The sequence below is a fragment of the Muntiacus reevesi genome, chromosome 1 (genome assembly GCF_963930625.1).
Source record: "Muntiacus reevesi chromosome 1, mMunRee1.1, whole genome shotgun sequence".
Classification (NCBI taxonomy): domain Eukaryota; kingdom Metazoa; phylum Chordata; class Mammalia; order Artiodactyla; family Cervidae; genus Muntiacus; species Muntiacus reevesi.
Window position 1 is genome coordinate 54,607,824 of NC_089249.1, and position 17,220 is coordinate 54,625,043.

Sequence of the window (17,220 nt, forward strand, 5' to 3'; positions counted from 1 at the left end):
CACACGTGGGGATGTGTACATGGGGATGTGCACACGTGGGGATGTGTACATGGGGGTGTGCACATGTGGAGGTGTGGGCCCATGTGCCTCTCCTCCCCCCACCTCACTGCCCATGTGAGGGGCTCATTTGCGGCTCCTGGCTGTGGGGGTCACTTGCAGGTCCCAGTGCCAGTCCGTCCAGTTCTCTAGAGAAGGGCAGGGCTGGGCCCCGCACTCGTGGAGGTTCTGGTTTTGGAGGCTGGGCAGCCCCAAGGGCCCAGAGAGGAGTCCAGGTCTTTCCTCAGAGGCTTCTTTCCTGCTAATAGGCTTTGCTAGGAGGCCCAGGGCTGCCCAAGATGGGCAGTTCTGTTCCCTCTCTGAGCTGTCTCTGCCTCTCAGCTGACAAATGAATCTCTTGTTTTCTTAGAACCTGGCCTGGGGGGGAGTATTTGAGAGCATGAACGCTCTGGGATCCAAAACAAGCCGTTGTGCCTCACCGCCTTCCCTGAAAGGGACCTTAAGATAAATCCATATTCATGAACAACTTAACAGGAGCCTCAGGCTGTTGGAATGGGTGCACTAATCCAGACCTCACCACTTCCTTCCCAGGAGCCAAGAGCTCTGCCCACAGTCACTGGGAATGAGTGGCCTGTAGGGGTGGGGAGTCACTTAGAAGTGTCTCTCTGAGTGGTTTGGTTGGTTGCCTTCTTTTTTCCTAGCTGTTTCCCTGAACATTCCAAGTCCTCCCATTTATCTTTTTTAGGCCATGCCACACGGCATGGGGGATTTAGTTCCCTTAGTCCCAACCAGGGATCGAACACGCATCTCCTGCATTGGAAGCATAGAATATTTATTATCCACTGGACTGCCAGGGAAGTCCCCTGTTTATCTTTATTGCTGCTTCTGCCCTGGGACTCATTCAACAATAGCCTGTAGCTTTCCATTTGGCCACTAGATGGCAGGCTAGAAGATTGGGATGACGAAGTCAAATTATGGGTTATTAATTGCAAAGCTGTGGAGAGGGAGGTGGCTGCCTGCAGTTTGCCTGAGCAACCAGGAAGACTCAGTTGGATTGTCAGGGAATGTAAGTTCTGCTTCTGAGCTGTGCTGAGAGTCTGCTGTGTGACCTGGGAAGCCCTTGGGAGTCTCTGGGCCTGTTTTCCTGTTTGTACAAAGGAGGAGCAGGGACTTTGTCCAGGATGGATGGGGCCCCTGGGGGTAATGCTCTTTACAGAACAACATAAAATGTGTCCCTCCACCCCACCCCTGTAGGTGTGTCCTGACCACTCAACCATTGGCGGATAAAGGGCAGGAGATAGCGTAGAGGAGCCGGTTGGGGAGGGAAGGAAGAAGCACTAGACTGCCAGTCAGGAGGCTAGGTTCTGACTTTTTATAAGTCCTTGCTGTGTGACTTTTTGTAAGTTGCTATCCCTTTCTGGGCCTTGGCAAGATGGGGCTGATTTATCTTTGAAAGTGCTCCCTCCTGGCATCAGTTGACTCTAGGCCTCACCCACCCTACACTTCCCTCAGTCAACTGTTCAGTTCAGTTTAGTCACTCAGTCATGTCCGAGTCTTTTCAACCCCATGGACTGCAGCATGCCAGGCCTCCTTGTCCATCACCAACGCCTGGAGTTTACTCAAACTCATGTCCATTGAGTCGGTGATGCCATCCAGCCATCTCATCCTCTGTCGTCCCCTTCTCCTGCCTTCACTCTTTCCCAGCATCAGGGTCTTTTCAAATGAGTCAATTCTTCACATCAGGTGGCCAAACTACTGGAGTTTCAGCTTCAGCGTTAGTCCTTCCAATGAATATTCAGGACTGATCTCCTTTAGGATGGGCTGGCTGGGTCTCCTTGCAGTCCAAGGGACTCTCAAGAGTCTTCTCCAACACCACAGTTCAAAAGCATCAATTCTTCAACGCTTAGCTTTCTTTATAGTCCAACTCTCACATCCATACATGACTACTGGCAAAATCATAGCTTTGACTAAACAGACCTTTGTTGGCACAGTTCATCTGTGGTGCCTCCCAAAGCCCATTGACCAAGCCATTTAGATATGAAAAGTGTTTTTTTCTCTGTTAAGAAACTAGGGCAGTTACTGCTAAAGCCTGAGCCGGTTGAGTCTGAACTGCTGGCCCACCTGTGCCCCTGTAGGCCCTGACCCAGGCTGTGGAGGGGGTTGGGAGGGAGGCCTAGGGAGCTCGGGGCAGCTGTCCACCTCCTGGAGCCCTATTTGGCTGACAACCCCTGGGTCAGCAAGAATGCACCTCTGTGCAGGGGTCTCTGGGCTGGGCAGGGCCTGGGGACAGGGAGGCAGAGCTGACAGTGCTGTGTGGAAGGCCCCTATCGGGCCCCAGCTGCAGGCTCAGGACTGGAGATTTGCTCTCTACTGACAGGCTCCAGTTCTGGTCCTTTCACTTGCCCGTTGTGGGACTCTGGGCCTCTATTTCTCCAATGATAAGATGACATTAGTGATACCAGTTACTATATGGGTTTCTAAGGACAAAGTGCTCCCATGTGTGTAGAGAGCTTAGCATGGAGCCTTGTATGCAGCAAGTGGTCAACAGGTGCTACTCTAATGAAGAAGCTGCTTGGGAGCATTGGGGTCGGAGGGTGAGGGCATCAGGACCTCTTTATAGAGGTTGCTTGTGGAAAATGCTCACCAGGAACACAGAAAACTGGGAAGGGTGGTCATGGCAGATGGAGCGGGATGACACATGCCAGGCTGAAGAGGAGCTGTTCTGGGACTGTGTGTGTATGTATGTGCACATGTGGGGTTGTGTGCACGTTTTAGTGCGTAGGCGCAGAGCACCGCATGTCACAGGGAGGCGTGAGGTGAGCGTTCCACGTCTTCTAGGGATTTACTAATAATGATAAGTGGCTAAACTTCATCATATGCTTTACACGAACTGTGTCATAACAGTCCTAGGACGTTGGTACCGTTGTGATGCCCACTTTGCAGATGGGAAAACTGAGGCAGAGACAGCTTGAGTAACCTCCTGAAGGTAACACAGCTGACCAGAGCTTTGTGCTTCCTTTCACAACCTCCTTCCTTTCCTTTTAGTGCATAGGTATCTCAGCCACCCACTCCATCTGCACAGGGACATCAGGAAAGACACCTGCCCACATCCAAGGTCAAAGCAGAAGGGCCCCATAGGCTAAAGTAACGGCCCCTTCTTTACCCCCAAGTTTGGTGTGGTCCAGACCTCTGAACGCCTTTCACTGTCAGGGTGAAGAGTTCTTGTGGTGCTGGGCCCGTAGTAGCCTGAGGGGGATGAGTCAGGGCAGGAAGGAGGATGGTAGAGTGGTTAGCGTGGAGCATGGTGTCTGAATTGCCCTGCCAGTGTTCAGAGCTTGGGCCCATGTTAGTTAGCTGCCGGACCTGGGAAAATAAACTTCTCTTGTTTTGGACCCCTATCCGCACAAGGGGGATGACACATGGCACCTCAGTGTGGGTTAGTCTGCAGTGCCAGATATAGAGCAGGTGCCCGGTGAACTGCTCCATCCCCACACCATCAGAGGGAGGGTCCCAGAGTCGGGGCTACAGACCGCAGCATCCAGAGCAGTTAGACCAGGGTTTGTGCCTGGGATCTTGGCCACCTCTCAGACCTCAGTTTCTCAATCCATAAGATGGGTCCCGGTCCTCCCTTGCTAGGCTATGAGGTAGCAAAGCATCTTCATGACACCTGCTTCTAGAAGGTGGCAACACCACACATTGATCATGTAGGGGTCTCATGTTGTCATTTAGTCGCTAAGTTGTGTCTGACTCTTTTGCGACCCCATGGACTCCAGCCTGCTAGGCTCCTCTGTCCATGGGATTTTCCAGGCAAGAATACTGTTGTGGGTGGCCATTTCCTTCTCCAGGGGGTCTTCCAGACCCAGGGACTAAACCCACGTCTCCTGCATTGACAGGTGATTCTTCACCACTGAGCCACCGGGGAAGTGTCTCATACTCCACATGTCATACTCCAGATCTGTTGGCACGGGGCTGGGGTGCCTGGAAACAAAGCTTGCATGAGAATCTCAGCACTTTCAATTTGTGTGTGTGTTCAGTGGGGCTTGGGATGCAGTTGAAGAAGAAGAAAGGTCTGGCAGCCACCTGGGAAGGAAGGGAGGGAAGGAGGGAGGTGGGGAGAGAGAAGACATTGACCAGGGGCCCTATTTCCCCAGGGCTGCTCCTTTCAGAAGAGATGGGGGTGGACTGGAGAACATCTGGGCAGAACATCTGATGAGAACAGGAAAGAGCAGCCAGGACTGCGAGAGGAGAGATGCTTGGGGTGGGGATGGGGTGAGGGCAGCCCTCTCCTCCCCGCTCTGCCTCCGCACTGGGTCAAATTTCGCTTTACACATCAGGAGGGCATGATTCGTGGATGGGACACCAGATAGAGAGAAAGAGCCACTGCCTGTTTGTTCATTCCTTCATCCGTTCATCCAGAGGAGCATCTGCAATGGGGCCACGGAGCCAGGCCTTGGGTCAGATGTGGGGGTCATGGAGAAGGCTCTGATGCTGCCCCGTCTCTGTAGGCAGGTGCTCAAGCTGGGCAGCTGTGGGCCTGGGGCCAGGTGCCCTAATGGGGGCGGCTGGGCTGAGGGGAGGGGCTCCCGACACCGTACTTTGAGGAGGCTTCAGAGAGGAGTGGGCAAGAGACTTTGGAAGACATCAGGGGCCGTGATCTGGTTGGGGACCTTCAGCAGGACAGGGCCGGCCCCCCTTCCAGGGTGTGAGCACTGACTGCCTTGGGGAGGAACCAAGGCCTCCCCTGGGGTGGAGGGCGCAGTGCCGCAGACCCCCTGTGCGGGCATTGCTTCTCGTCTCAGGAGTGGGCACTGGGGCCCCCCTTCAGTCCTCAGGCCCCTCCTCTCGGGGCTGGGGCCAGCAGCTGTGTCCTTGGCCACCCGGCCGCATGCTGCCTGGCCCGGCCTCCCGGGCACCCACTGTGCCTCTGATTAGTTGGCACTGGCCGTGGCAGCAGCAGCACATGGCCTCTCCCAGCTGCTCAGCAGCCTCTGCTGACCTGGGCAGACCAGGGAGAGAGGGGAGCCCCAGGGCCAGCCGCTGCCTCGTGGCCCCTTGCCCCAGGCCTACTCCCTTCCTCCTGGCTGCGGGCTGGGCCCCTGGCAGAGGCTGGCACGAACTCGGCTCTTTCTACTTGAGCTGGCCTGGCAGAGCGGCCGTGCTAATCTGGGCTGACAGCTGCTGTCTGCAGAGAGCACCCCAGACCTCCAGGGGAGAGGCCTGTCAGGAAGTGCACCCCCTTCACCTCCTGGGTGCCCCGCTGCCACTAGGGGCCCTTGTCTGGCTGATGCCTAGCTCTCCTTAGGGCAGAGGGCCTGGTCCAGGGGCTCGCTGGCAAGATAGGGGTGAAAAGGTTGAGCAGCTCCATCACTTTGCCCACCAGTCATCGTCTCCCCCAGCTCCTGGCATTTAAAATGCCACCTAGAGGGATTTCTCCTGGTGGTCCAGTGGTTAAGATTCCATGTTTTCTATGCAGGGGGCATGGGTTCAATTCCTGGTCTGGGAACTAACATCCTGCATGCCTCACAGTGCAGCCAAAAAATTAAAAAATAAAATGCCACCTACAAACTGTTTCTACCCTGATGCCACCCACGTGATGCTCCAGGCTATACTTCTCTCTCTGAACCCCAGACCCTGAGATCTGATTTCACACAGGTGTACACCAGGCACCCCCAATTCCACATGTCCTTGCAGACCCCCATCTCTACTGAGGACTGCTGTGTGCCTTTGAACTCAGGCCCCCAACCTTGGAGATGCCCCGGTTCCTCTATTCCACTCACACCCACATCCTATCCCCGACTCAACCTTCGGAATGCCTCCAGAACCCCGCCACGACGTCCCTCTCCACTGACAAATCATCTGACCCCAGCCAGATGTGTGTTGTCAGGATGGCAGGTGAGCAAGAGCTGGGCCAGGCCAGGTGGCTTGAAGTGAAGCACGTGGACCGAAGGTCCAGTCCCCACCCGGAGAGTCCCTGGAGAGTGCCCAGTCCCAGCATCTGGCGTGGGCAACCTCAGCAGGGAGGGCACCGGGCAGGAGCCTGCGTCTCTCCTGGGCACCCCCTTGAAAGAAAGAAAGAAAGAAAGAAAGAAAGTGAAGTCATTCAGTCATGTCTGACGCTTTGAGACCCCATGGACTGTAGCCCACCAGGCTCTTCCATCCATGGAATTTCCCAGGCAAGAACACTGGAGTAGGTTGCCATTTCCTTCTCCAGGGCATCCTCCTGACCCAGGTATAGAACCATGTGTCTTCCGCATTGCAGGCAGACGCTTTACCGTCTGAGTCAGCAGGGAGGCCCCGAGGGCTCCCCATTTCAGTCCCAGGGGAAGGCAGGGGGTGCCCTCGGGAGGCAGTGACCACGTGGCCGCTGTCAGCCTCCCGGCCATGCAGCCCACAGGCCCGGCCCCCTTTCCAGCGATGCGTGTGCGGGTTCCGGGGTCACACGGGGATGTTTGTAGGCCATCCTGCAGGCTGGGGTCCCTAATGGCCTCCCTCTTCGGCCCCAGCCCACACAGTCGTTTTATCCTCAGCAGCCCGGAGACCACGTCTGTCTTCTACCCGCGACTCTCAGCGCCGGTCAAAGCTGGAGCCACGCGCTGTCCTGCAGGCAGCCCTGTTGCCCTCCCACCTTTGCGGGCTCCTCCCTCTCCTGGAGAGCTCTCCCCGAAGTGGGCACCCGGCTGCTCCCTGCGTCTTGGCAGGGCGGCCTTTCCCCGCCCCCGCTTTATACCAGCTGGACCCCAGCCCCAGCCTGGTCCTCCCGCCCCTCCCCCAGTCTACTCTTTGCTTTTGTAGCTCTTACCACCCAACAAAGGAAGAAATGTACTTATTTATCATGTTTGCTGTTTCTTTGTATCTCGCTTGTTGTTTAGACGCTCAGTCCTGTCCAATTCTTTTGTGGCCCCATGGACTGTAGCCCGCCGGGCTTCTCTGTCCATGGGATTTCCCAGGCGAGAATACTGGAGTGGGTTGCCATTTTCTTCTCCAGGGGATCTTCCTGGCCCCAGAATCAAATCTATGTTTTCTGCATTGCAGGCAGATGCTTTACTGATGAGTCACCGGGGAAGCCCTTTCCTCTTCCTACCCTTACCTAGAATGTGTGCTTCACAAGGGCAAGGGTTTGATCTGTTTTTGTGGATGTGTTTTTAAACTGATATATCCCTAGAGCTTAAAAGAGTGCCTGGCATGTAGTTGGCCCTCGCTCAACATTTGTAGAACAGATCCATCCACCCAGCCCATCACTCCTACATTTGTTCAGGCTGCCCGCCTCAGAGGGGTTACTCTGTCCTGGGCCCCAGGCTGGATTGGGGGATGCAGAGCACCCCAGGTGGGCTTTGCAGTCCTGGTTTCTGGGGAGAGAGGAGGGCAGAGCTGTGATGAAGGATGACAGCGTAATAAGTGGTGTGATGGAGGATGGACGGGGATGTGGCAGCTCCTTGCAGGGGCACGATCCCAGCCGTGGGATCCAGGAGAGGTGACCACACATCAGAGCTCTGAAAACGGAGGAGAGATGGCCTAGTGAGCATGTGCAAGGGCCCAGCAGTGACCCAGAACCTGGGCTTCCCAGAGACTGGAAGTGGGTCAGTCTGGCTCCAGCACGGACCCCGTCGTGCCCTGGGAAGTGAACTTGGCGTTGCTGTCAGCAGCACAGTAGGAAAGAAACCCCCCGTGGCAGAGAGTCGGGGGGCGGTCAATGGGGGGCAGGATGTGTGCACAGGTGGGGAGTGGGCGTGCTGGGTGTGTCTGCAGTCTGGTGGAGCAGCAGGTTCAGGTGTGGCATGGACAGGGGGGATGAGGCTGTGACAGACTGGAGCCTGATGGTTGGGGGTCCTGTGATTGGGGGGTGGGACAAGGATTTACACTTTCCCCGTTGGAATGGGAGGCTTTGACTTTGGGGGCACACCCCCCAACCCTGCTCTGAGGTGTTCTGGCCTGGGGGTCTTCCTGAGGCTGGACAGGAACCACTGTCTTCTGTAGTTGAGGCCACTGGGGCCCAGAGAGGGCAAACTCTGCCTCTAGGCTGCCCAGCAGAACTGGCACCCAGGTGTCCTGGCCTGAGCTGGTGCTCTACTCATCAGAGAAAGGGTTCATTGGATGTTCTGAGGACTCTAGGGTCCTCTTCCATCTTAATTAGGGGAGCAGGGCCCCAAGCCACACTCATGGGTCACCTACAACCTGCCCTCATCAACGCCCACCTGGTCTCCAGCCAAGGCTCAAGAGTCACAGAGACCAAAACCAGATAATCTCATCCCCAGAGAGGAAAAGGGAGAGCCACTCATCAGAGAGGCAGGAAGCCTTCTAAGTATCTGGGGGTGAGAGTCAGAGAAGGCTGCCTGGAGGAGGAGGCCTTAGCTGAAGAGAAGTGTGAAAGATGAGCAGAAAAGATGGTCTGAGGTAGATGGTGATGGGTCTTAAGGGCAGTCTCTGCCTCTCTCTCCACCTCTGTTCTCTGTCTACAATTCTCTCTCTGTTTCACTTTCTCTGTCTCTCTCTCCTGTATCAGTTGCCAGGGGAATCAAGGGCATGGCGGAACCCTCCGACTTGCTTGAGCTAATTACTTGACTGTGGGCGTTGAAAGGAGGATTAGCTGGGTTCTGGTGAAGTCCTTCCTGGCTCCCTAATCCTGTGGCCCCTGTTCCCCAGCGCGGAAGCGATGAACTTGCTCTGAGTCCCTAATTAGCTAATTATGCCCTGGCTCTGTGGCCCTGGGGCTCCCTGGGCCCCAGGGGGGCTGTGAAGTGAGCTGGGGCTCATCTCAGCAGAGGGGAGGGAGGAGGGGAGGAGAGACAGGGCTGCCATTCCGGGAAGCCGGCGGCCAGGCAGGTTCTCAGGAACCTTTCAGAATTTCAATGTCCTGGAGAGCTGGGAAATGTAATTAATTGAGCAACAACAGCTGGGCCCTGGGGGAAAGCAGGCGGGAGCAGCCAGGCTGGGATGGTGCAGAGGTGCCTCCTCCAGGCCTCTCTGATCCCACCGCTTCTCAGGGCCGCTGCCTGGCCCTCCATGCTTGCCTCCCGCCTCTGTCCTGTCCTCCAAGATTGTTCCATCGGCTTTAAAGTCAAGAGCCGATTAAGGGGTCAGCCTGCTTAGAAACCTCCCAAGTAGCCGCCTAGCAGAGAGCTCCCGGATGCCCTCTCTGACTGGTCACCCCTCCGTGCCTTTGCCACCACTCCTGTCATCCTGCAGGGCCCAGCTCAAGTCAGCCCCTCCTGCGATGTGCCTGGAGCTCCCTTACTCCCCAGGCCTCATCCCTTTCCCCAACGCTGGGGTCCCCTGTCCCCTTGCTGGCAGACTGCAAATTCTGCAGGGGGTGAAAAATGGGATTTGGGATTTCCCACGAGCCCAGCACTGTGCCTGGTATGCAACAGTCCTTGTAAGTGTTTGATGAATGAATGAATGATGGGGCACCAGAAAGGCCTGTGACTGACTGACTTAACATTTGGATGGATTGCAGGCTGATTGCTCTGATTTCTCACTTCCCTCTTCTGCACACCCCCTGTTGTGGGGGCGGATGTGGAGGGAGTGGGGTACTGAGCCCTCACTCACCCTGGCTTGCTCTCAGTTGAAGAGCAGGAGCCTGCAAGGGAGCCCCACTGCCTTTCCCAAGAGGAGGCTGACCTAGTTTTGTGGGGTGGGAGGATGGGGGTGAGCATTAATTATTGATTGGAAATCACTCCATACAGAGCTCGTGATGCAAATCCCAAATAATTATCCTCGTTAATAACTACCTCAGCCATCGCCCCTGGAATAAATAAAAATCTGGACAGAGCCACTCTTCTCCTTGTCATCATCCTTTCATCCTCCCCTCTCCAATATTCCACCCCGTCCCCATGATTTAGCACATTGTTCATTCATAAGCAGTCATTCAATAAATGCTGGCTGAAACTCTGCTCTGGGCCAGGACCTGCTGGGTTCTGGGAGTACTGAGGTGACTCAGAAAGACCCTGTCTCCAGGAGCATATAGCCCAGTGGAAAAAACAGGAGAGTAAATGGATAACTATATATCAGGGTTAGAAGATAGATGTTGCTGTAAATAGTGCCTTCAAGGTTGTGCAGTAGGCAACCTGCACAGCTGTACATGACAGCCTACGCTAGGTCAGAGGTGCTAAGGTGGCCCAGAACAGATGAGCGAGAGATAGGTTTAGAAGGTGTATGGGAAGTCACAGAGAGACTTCACAGAGAGAAGGCAAATCCTTAACTGAGCTATGGTGACTGAATAAAGGTTTGCCAGGCACAAGAGAGGTGGAAGAGTGTTCTAGAAAGAGGGAACAGCATGAGTAAAAAAAGCATGAAGGTGTGAAATCCCATGGTATCTTTGTGCCCGTGTGCTTGCTAAGTCAGTTCAGTTGTGTCCGACTGTGTGTGACCCTATGAACTGCAGGCTTCCAGGCTCCTCTGTCCATGGGATTCTCCAGGCAAGAACACTGGAGTAGATTGCTGTGTCATCCTCCAAGGGATCTTCCCGACCCAGGGATCAAACCCGCGTCTCTTACATCTACTGCACTGGTAGATGGGTTCTTTACCACTAGTGCCACCTGAGACCTAGGGTGCACACTGGGGACAGAGGGAGGGAAAGAGGAAGATGAGGCTAGAGAGGGTACACAGGAATCACAGGATCTTGGGTGGTGTACGCTCAAGGGTGACCCACTGGCTCTTGACACTGTTTGGAGCCACAGATGCTTATGTGGACCTTCTTCCCAGAAAAATTCATGGCATCATACTTACATATTTTACAGCAATTTCATAAGGTTCAATGACCTTCTATAGTCCTTCCAGAGACCTCCCCCCACCTGCCAGGGATCCACAAACCCTGGTAGCTAATGAGAATGCCAGCAGTTTGTACACATGCTGATGACATGCCCACATTTGTGTTCTAGAGTGGCTGTTATCAGAAATTGCCCCTTCTCTGCCCTGGGCTCTGCTTTCCCTGGGCTGGCTTCAACCCCAGACAGGCACTATCCCTGGGAAGCAAGATGGCCCCAGCAACTCCAGGCTTCACTCCTCCCAACTTGTAAACTCTGCAGCAAGAGAGCATCTCTTTTCCTGTAGTTCCATCAGAAGTCTCATTGCCAACTCTCATTGGTCCTAGGTAGAGTCACATGCTCATCCTGGACCAATCACGGAGGTTAGGGAAACAGACTATGCTGATTGGCCAAGCCTGGGTCATATGATCTCCATGTCAGCCCACCCAAACTATGGAACTGGAATGGAAGAGTGATGCTGTGTTCAGAGGACTGGGAAATAGGGGCTGGGCAAAGCCACAAAGGTGGCCCACTTTTCTGGGACTTGCATTCCTGTGGATTCTCCAGTGACTGGGGTGGCTGGATCTTCTTGAGGCGTCAGGAGGGAGTGGGTGACATGCTGACCATTACCAAAGCCATGACAGTGGATGACATCACCGAGACTTGAGAGAGCAGGTGCTTTTCACAGCTGGGGGACTGAGCCCGTGGGGAGAGGGGGCATGGAGGGTGCAGATGGGACAGCTCAGGCAGGCGGGGCAGAAGGGAAGAATGGGGAGACAGATGTGAAGAGCGGTAAGTGTGTGGAGTGGTGCCAAAAGCTAAGCCTGTTCTCCACTTCCTCTGTGGGGCGGGAGCCCCAGAGTTTGCTGAGACTTTGGTGTGGGCCCGGAGCTGGGGAATCTTTGTAGCATGGTTATTGTCTTCTTGGGCCCCTCTGCTGAGGAGTCATATCCTCTAAGAGGGGAAGGGACTGGTTCAAGGTCCCACAGGTCCCAGAGGCCAGCAGAGTGAGGAATTGCACCCTGTTCTCTCTTCATCGGGGGCTATGTGTTTTCCACAGGTCTTCCCTACCTGCAGAGTTTTGGGATGTCAGATCTCCCAAGGAAGTGACTGACATGTTCTGCCCCCCTCCCCATGCCTGCCTGAAGCCCCATTCAGGTCACCCCATCACGCTCCCTGGAGATATCTATCTCCTCTCTCATTTCCCCATTTTCTCCTCTTATTGCCTCTGGCTTGGCTCGTTCATTGCAACTATTTCTAAGGAAAGGAAAAGTCCTCTTCCTCTGGCATCAGACCAGGTCTGGGTACCTTGGCAGGCCAAGGTTCTTCTCTAGGTGGTTCTGAGAGCTCTGTCTGATTTCATCATGCACTGGGGTGGGTCAGCAGGATGGTTTTGGTTGGTACTGATGTGTCCTGTCAGGGGACCACTAACTCTCCTAGAAATGAAGGACACTTAGGACACATTTATTAGGGAACCAGTGCCCATCCTGGGTGGGTGCTGGGAATAGGGAGATGAGCTAACCTCAGTTCCAGACCTCCGGGTACTTGGGGGCTACAGTAGAGTGCTAACTTGGTGTCAGGACACCGGGTTTAAATCCAGACCCTGCTGCTTCCTATCTGTGTGAACTTGGGCAAGTAGCTTCAGTTCTATGAAGCTTTGGTTGCCTTTTCTGTAAAATAGGGATAATATTACCACCCTCATAGAGTTGTCATGGAGACTGAAGAGCTCGTATTCGTGCATTACCCCGAAAAGCATTTGGCACATTAAAAGTTCTCCGTAAATATCTGCTTATTCACCCATGATCTAGTGGAAGTATAGCGGGATGCAGAGCCATTTTCATGGCTTCTGGGAGAAGGGGCAGGTACCAAGGAGGAGGTCTGTCTGGTGGCCACTGAGCAGGTTGAGGGCAGTGAGGAGCCCCTGCCCCCTTGTCCCACCTCTCCTCTCACCACCCCTTCTCTGTTCCTCTAACCCTGCTCTCTCTCTCTCCTCTCTGGGCCCTCTGCCCCTGTCTGCCAATCCCTCCACCCTCCCCTCTCCTAGGTATGCGGATCCTGGTGAACCTGCTCCTGGACACACTGCCCATGCTGGGGAATGTACTCCTGCTCTGCTTCTTTGTCTTCTTCATCTTTGGCATCATCGGCGTGCAGCTCTGGGCTGGCCTGCTTCGAAACCGCTGCTTCCTGGAGGAGAACTTCACCATGTGAGTGCAGCCCCCCACCCCCTGCCCTGGGACCCCTGGCCAGCTTTACTTGGGGCATTGTTCGTGCAGAATGTTTCCAGGCTAGGAAGGTCTCCCCATTGAGCACCTGGTCCCCATCCTTACTCCCGGTGGAGCAGAGAGATTAAGGGATGTGCCCAGGCGAGTTGGTGGTAGGTCTCCCATGAGTGGCTGGATACCAGAATGAGCGCAAAAGGCCTCTGAGCCCTCGAAACTGTTATCACAAAGTCCCGGTCCAAGATAGGCCCTTAGATGCTAATTCAGCCCCTACTGACTCTTACTTAACACACAGTTTTAACTTACTGGGTGAAAGTGAAAGTGTTAGTCGCTCAGTCGTGTCCGGCTCTTTGTGACCCTATGGTCTGTAGTCCGCCAGCTTCCTCTGTCTATGGGATTTCCCAGGCAAGAATACTGGAGCAGGTTGCCATTCCCTTCTCCAGGGGATCTTCCCAACCCAGGGATGGAACCTGGGTGTCCTGCATTACAGACAGACTCTTTACAGTCTGAGCCACCAAGGAAGCAGGAAGCAACTTACTTGGTAATTGGGACCAAAAGAGTCCCAAGAAGGAGGTTGGGTAGGAGGCTAAGACCCAAGCAGAAGTGATGACAGCAAGGGAAAACAAGATAGAAAACCTCAAAAGCAGACGTGAAACCTGGCTGTCTGATCACAGCACAGAAATTCCTGTCGGTGACTCTGAGTCATCAGGGAAAGGTCGGCTTGCATTTGGCCCACGTGCGTCTAAAAGCAGTGGGGGAGGACAGCTCCCTAGAGAGAGGCTTGTCCAAAGCTATGTAAACAGAAATCGAGCTGCGGCTCTTGGAGAAGTTGGGTTGAGTCGTCGGAAAAATTGGACATCTGTAGCATCTCAGCGAGGAGGGGTAAGCGGCGGCTTTGAGTACACATACATGGCCATATGTATTTGGACATGACTAAGCTTTCATTTCGTTTCACTAATGTGCATTAGTGCACTCCTGCTGTGTGCCAGGCCCCAGGGAGACAGAGGTAGGAAAGCATTTTCATTCATCCTGTGACTTGACACGCTCACCCAAGCAGCGGCACTTGCCCAGCACTGGGGGAGGACACAGCAGAAGCTGGGGTTCCAGCCCTTGGGGGTCGAGGGGTGGGCATAGGTGTGGGCTGGGCCTCCCTGTCCACCTGACTGTTGGTTGTGGGGATGGAGCTATGCTGGAGAGCCAGGGGGAAGCCTGGGGAAAGAACTGGCTCCCTCCACAGCGCTGTGGGGGCAGATCAGGGGCGGGGTACCCTTGTGGGTCAGGGCCCTGTGTGGGGGAGGGGAGCACTCAGTGTCAATCATTTGGAAGGGGCGGGCCCTCCTGCTTCTGGTCTGGCCTGCACAGATGGAGACGGGCAGGTGTGAGCTCTCAGCTTTGGGGGTTCAGGTCACATCCAGGCCCCCCTGGTCCCCCATGGATCTTTCCCTCGTTCATCCCGAGGTGACCCCCTCTCATTCACCCAGCTCAACCCCAGTGTCACCTCCTCCTGGAGGTCTTCCCTTACCACCCCTTTCCCCCAAACATTATCCTGCTTGATTTTCTTGGCACTGTCTCTGTCTGAACCTGTCTCACTTGTGAGTTTATCTTCAGGGTTGCTGGGCATCTCTAGTCCAGTTTATTGACTTGGTTAGCAAGGATGACACGCTCCTGTGTGACACGGGTGGTGGCGGTGGTGCTTGACTTTTGACCCCATGCAGAGACCCAGAAACTGAGTCTGAGAGAGGAGAACCTTGCTCCAGGACCTCCAAAGCCTACCATGACCACCCCCCAGTGTGTGTGCACAAAGCACATAAGCCAAGATGGTCAGATGGAGGGTTCTTGATGAGCAAAGACGATGCCACCCAGCTAGGAAGTGGCAGGGCTCCGTCTCGTGTCCTCTGCAAAGCATCTGCTCCCTTCTGGCAGATTCTGTCTAGGCATTAATGCACACGCACGACTATTTACACCCCAGACAGGTTTTAAAAATGAGAATTGCTTTGGCGCTGTGTCTTGAGTGTGTCTTAGATCAGTGTTTCTTATTCCACAAATGAACCACAGTTCAGTGATCCGGCTTCTGTTGATGGACTTTGTGTGGTTACCAGGTATTTACTTTTACCTGTGGAAGCCTGCAGGGAGCGTTGTGTATGCTTGCCATCTTTGTATGCCCTTGTGTGATCAATGACTAGACTCATAATTGCTAGTGGAAGTGTAAGACACACCTCTGAGATACTGGGGGTTCGGTTCCAGACCACGGAAATAAAGTGAGTCATACGATTTTTTTGGTTTCCCAGTGCATGTTAAGTTATGTTTACACCATCCTGTGGTCTGGTTTTTTTTTTTTTTTTTTTAATGTTTCTTTTTATTTATGTGGCTGCCCCAGGTTTTAGTTGCTACTAGTACTCGGAATCTTCGATCTTTGTTGCAGCATGTGAAATCTTTAGTTTCGGCATGCAAATTTTTAGTTGCAGCATGAGGGACCTACTTCCCTAACCAGGCCCCCTGCATTGGGAGTGTGAACCACCAGGCGGGTTGTCTGGATTCTGTTAACTGTGCAGTAGTTTATAAAAAAGAACATGCCCCAGCTGAAAATATTTTAATGCCAAAAAATGCTAGCCATCTCTGCTGAGACTTCAGTGAGTCATAGTAGCAACAACAAAGATCATTGATTGCAGATCACCATAACAGACATAATAACAACGAGAGCTTGAAATAGTGCAAGAATTACCAAAATACGACACAGAGACACAAAATGAGCAGTTGCTGTGGGAACAGTGGTGTTGATAGGCTTGTTTGAAGCAGAGTTGCCACAAACTTTCACTTTGTAAGAAGTGTAATAAAGGAAAGCTTAATAAAATGAGGTATGGGGACTTCTCTGGTGGTCCAGTGGCTAAGACTCCACATGCCCAATGCAGGCAGCCCCAGGTTCGATCCCGTCGGGGAACTAGATTCTGCATGCCGCAAGTAAGTTTGCACACGCCACAACTAAAAAGATCCACATGCCACAACTAAGATCCAAGATCCCACGTGCTGCACCTAAGACCCAGTGCAGCCAAATAAATAAGTAAATAAATGTTTTAAAAATAATAAAATGAGGTATGCCCTGTGCCCATTTAAAAAAATATTTTTTTATTTTTAAATTGAAAGATAAACACAGAATTATGTTGGTTTCTGCCAAATATCAATATACGTCAACCATAGATATACATATGTCCCCCTCCCTCTTGAACCTCTGTGTCCATTTTTTATTTGCCTTTTTTGGTTAAGGTATAAAGTGCACTCTGGCACAGCTATTAAGTGCTGTGGGGGGCAGGGTGCTCAGTGAGGTTTTCCCTGGATTAAGCACCGGTGTAAATCTACCCTGAGAAATTCACAGAGCCCAACAGGGCTCTATCCTGCCCCTTCCTCGTCACCCTCCTCCTCGCCACAAATACCCGCTATTCTGATCTCTTTTATCACCATGGACTCCCTTTGCCTGTTTCTGAGGACAGTCTTCTGTGTCTGCGTCTTTTGCTCATGGTCCTGGGTCTGTGAGGTTCATCCAAGTTGCTGCATGTATCAGTAGCTCCTTTTTTATTGCTGCGAGGCTCACTGACTGAACACACCACGACATGTTGTGTTTTTCCATTCTCCTCTGGATGTGGGTGGTTTCTGGTTCTTTGGTTCAATGACTCATGAATATTCTTGCCCATGTCTTTGGGTGGATATGGCCGTTCCTCCTTTTGGGTAAATTCCCAGGAGAAGAATTGCCAGGTGAAGGGAGTGCCTGTGTTTACTGGCTTGTAAATTTTGTTAAACCGTTTTCCAGGATGGTTGCACTGAATGTTTGCTAGCAAAGTCTAAGGAGTTCCAGTTGCCCCACATTCTATAGCGATGTTTGGATTGTCAGTCCTTTAATTTTTACTATTCTAGTGAGAGTGCAGGGGCGCCTTACTGTGGTTTTAATTTGCAACTTAATTTGAATTTTGCTAATGGCTAGTGGTGATGGGCACTTGTCTGTGTGTTTATCAGCCATTGGTATATCTTCATGTGAAGTGCCTGTATGGTTTTTGCCATTTTAAAATTGAATTGCCTTTATTTTTCTTATAAATTTGTAGCCGTTCTTTATATTCTGGATTTGAGTCCTTCAGTGGATATATATATATATATATATATATATATATATATATATATATATATATGTTTATGACATATATATATGATTCCAGTTTGAATTTTATGTTTTCACTCTTTTCTCCCCCTTTAAAATTTTTTATTTTGTTTTTTCTTTT

At 52.8% G+C, this 17,220-nt stretch overlaps 1 protein-coding gene across 1 annotated transcript in view; it reads left to right on the forward strand.

The window, feature by feature from the left end:
- CACNA1I (calcium voltage-gated channel subunit alpha1 I) overlaps positions 1-17,220 on the forward strand; it is a 106,231-nt gene that overhangs the window by 40,038 nt on the left and 48,973 nt on the right. The window contains exon 5 of the mRNA XM_065923864.1: positions 12,781-12,940. Within this exon, the coding sequence (XP_065779936.1) occupies positions 12,781-12,940 (160 nt within the window). The remainder of the gene's footprint in view (positions 1-12,780; positions 12,941-17,220) is intronic.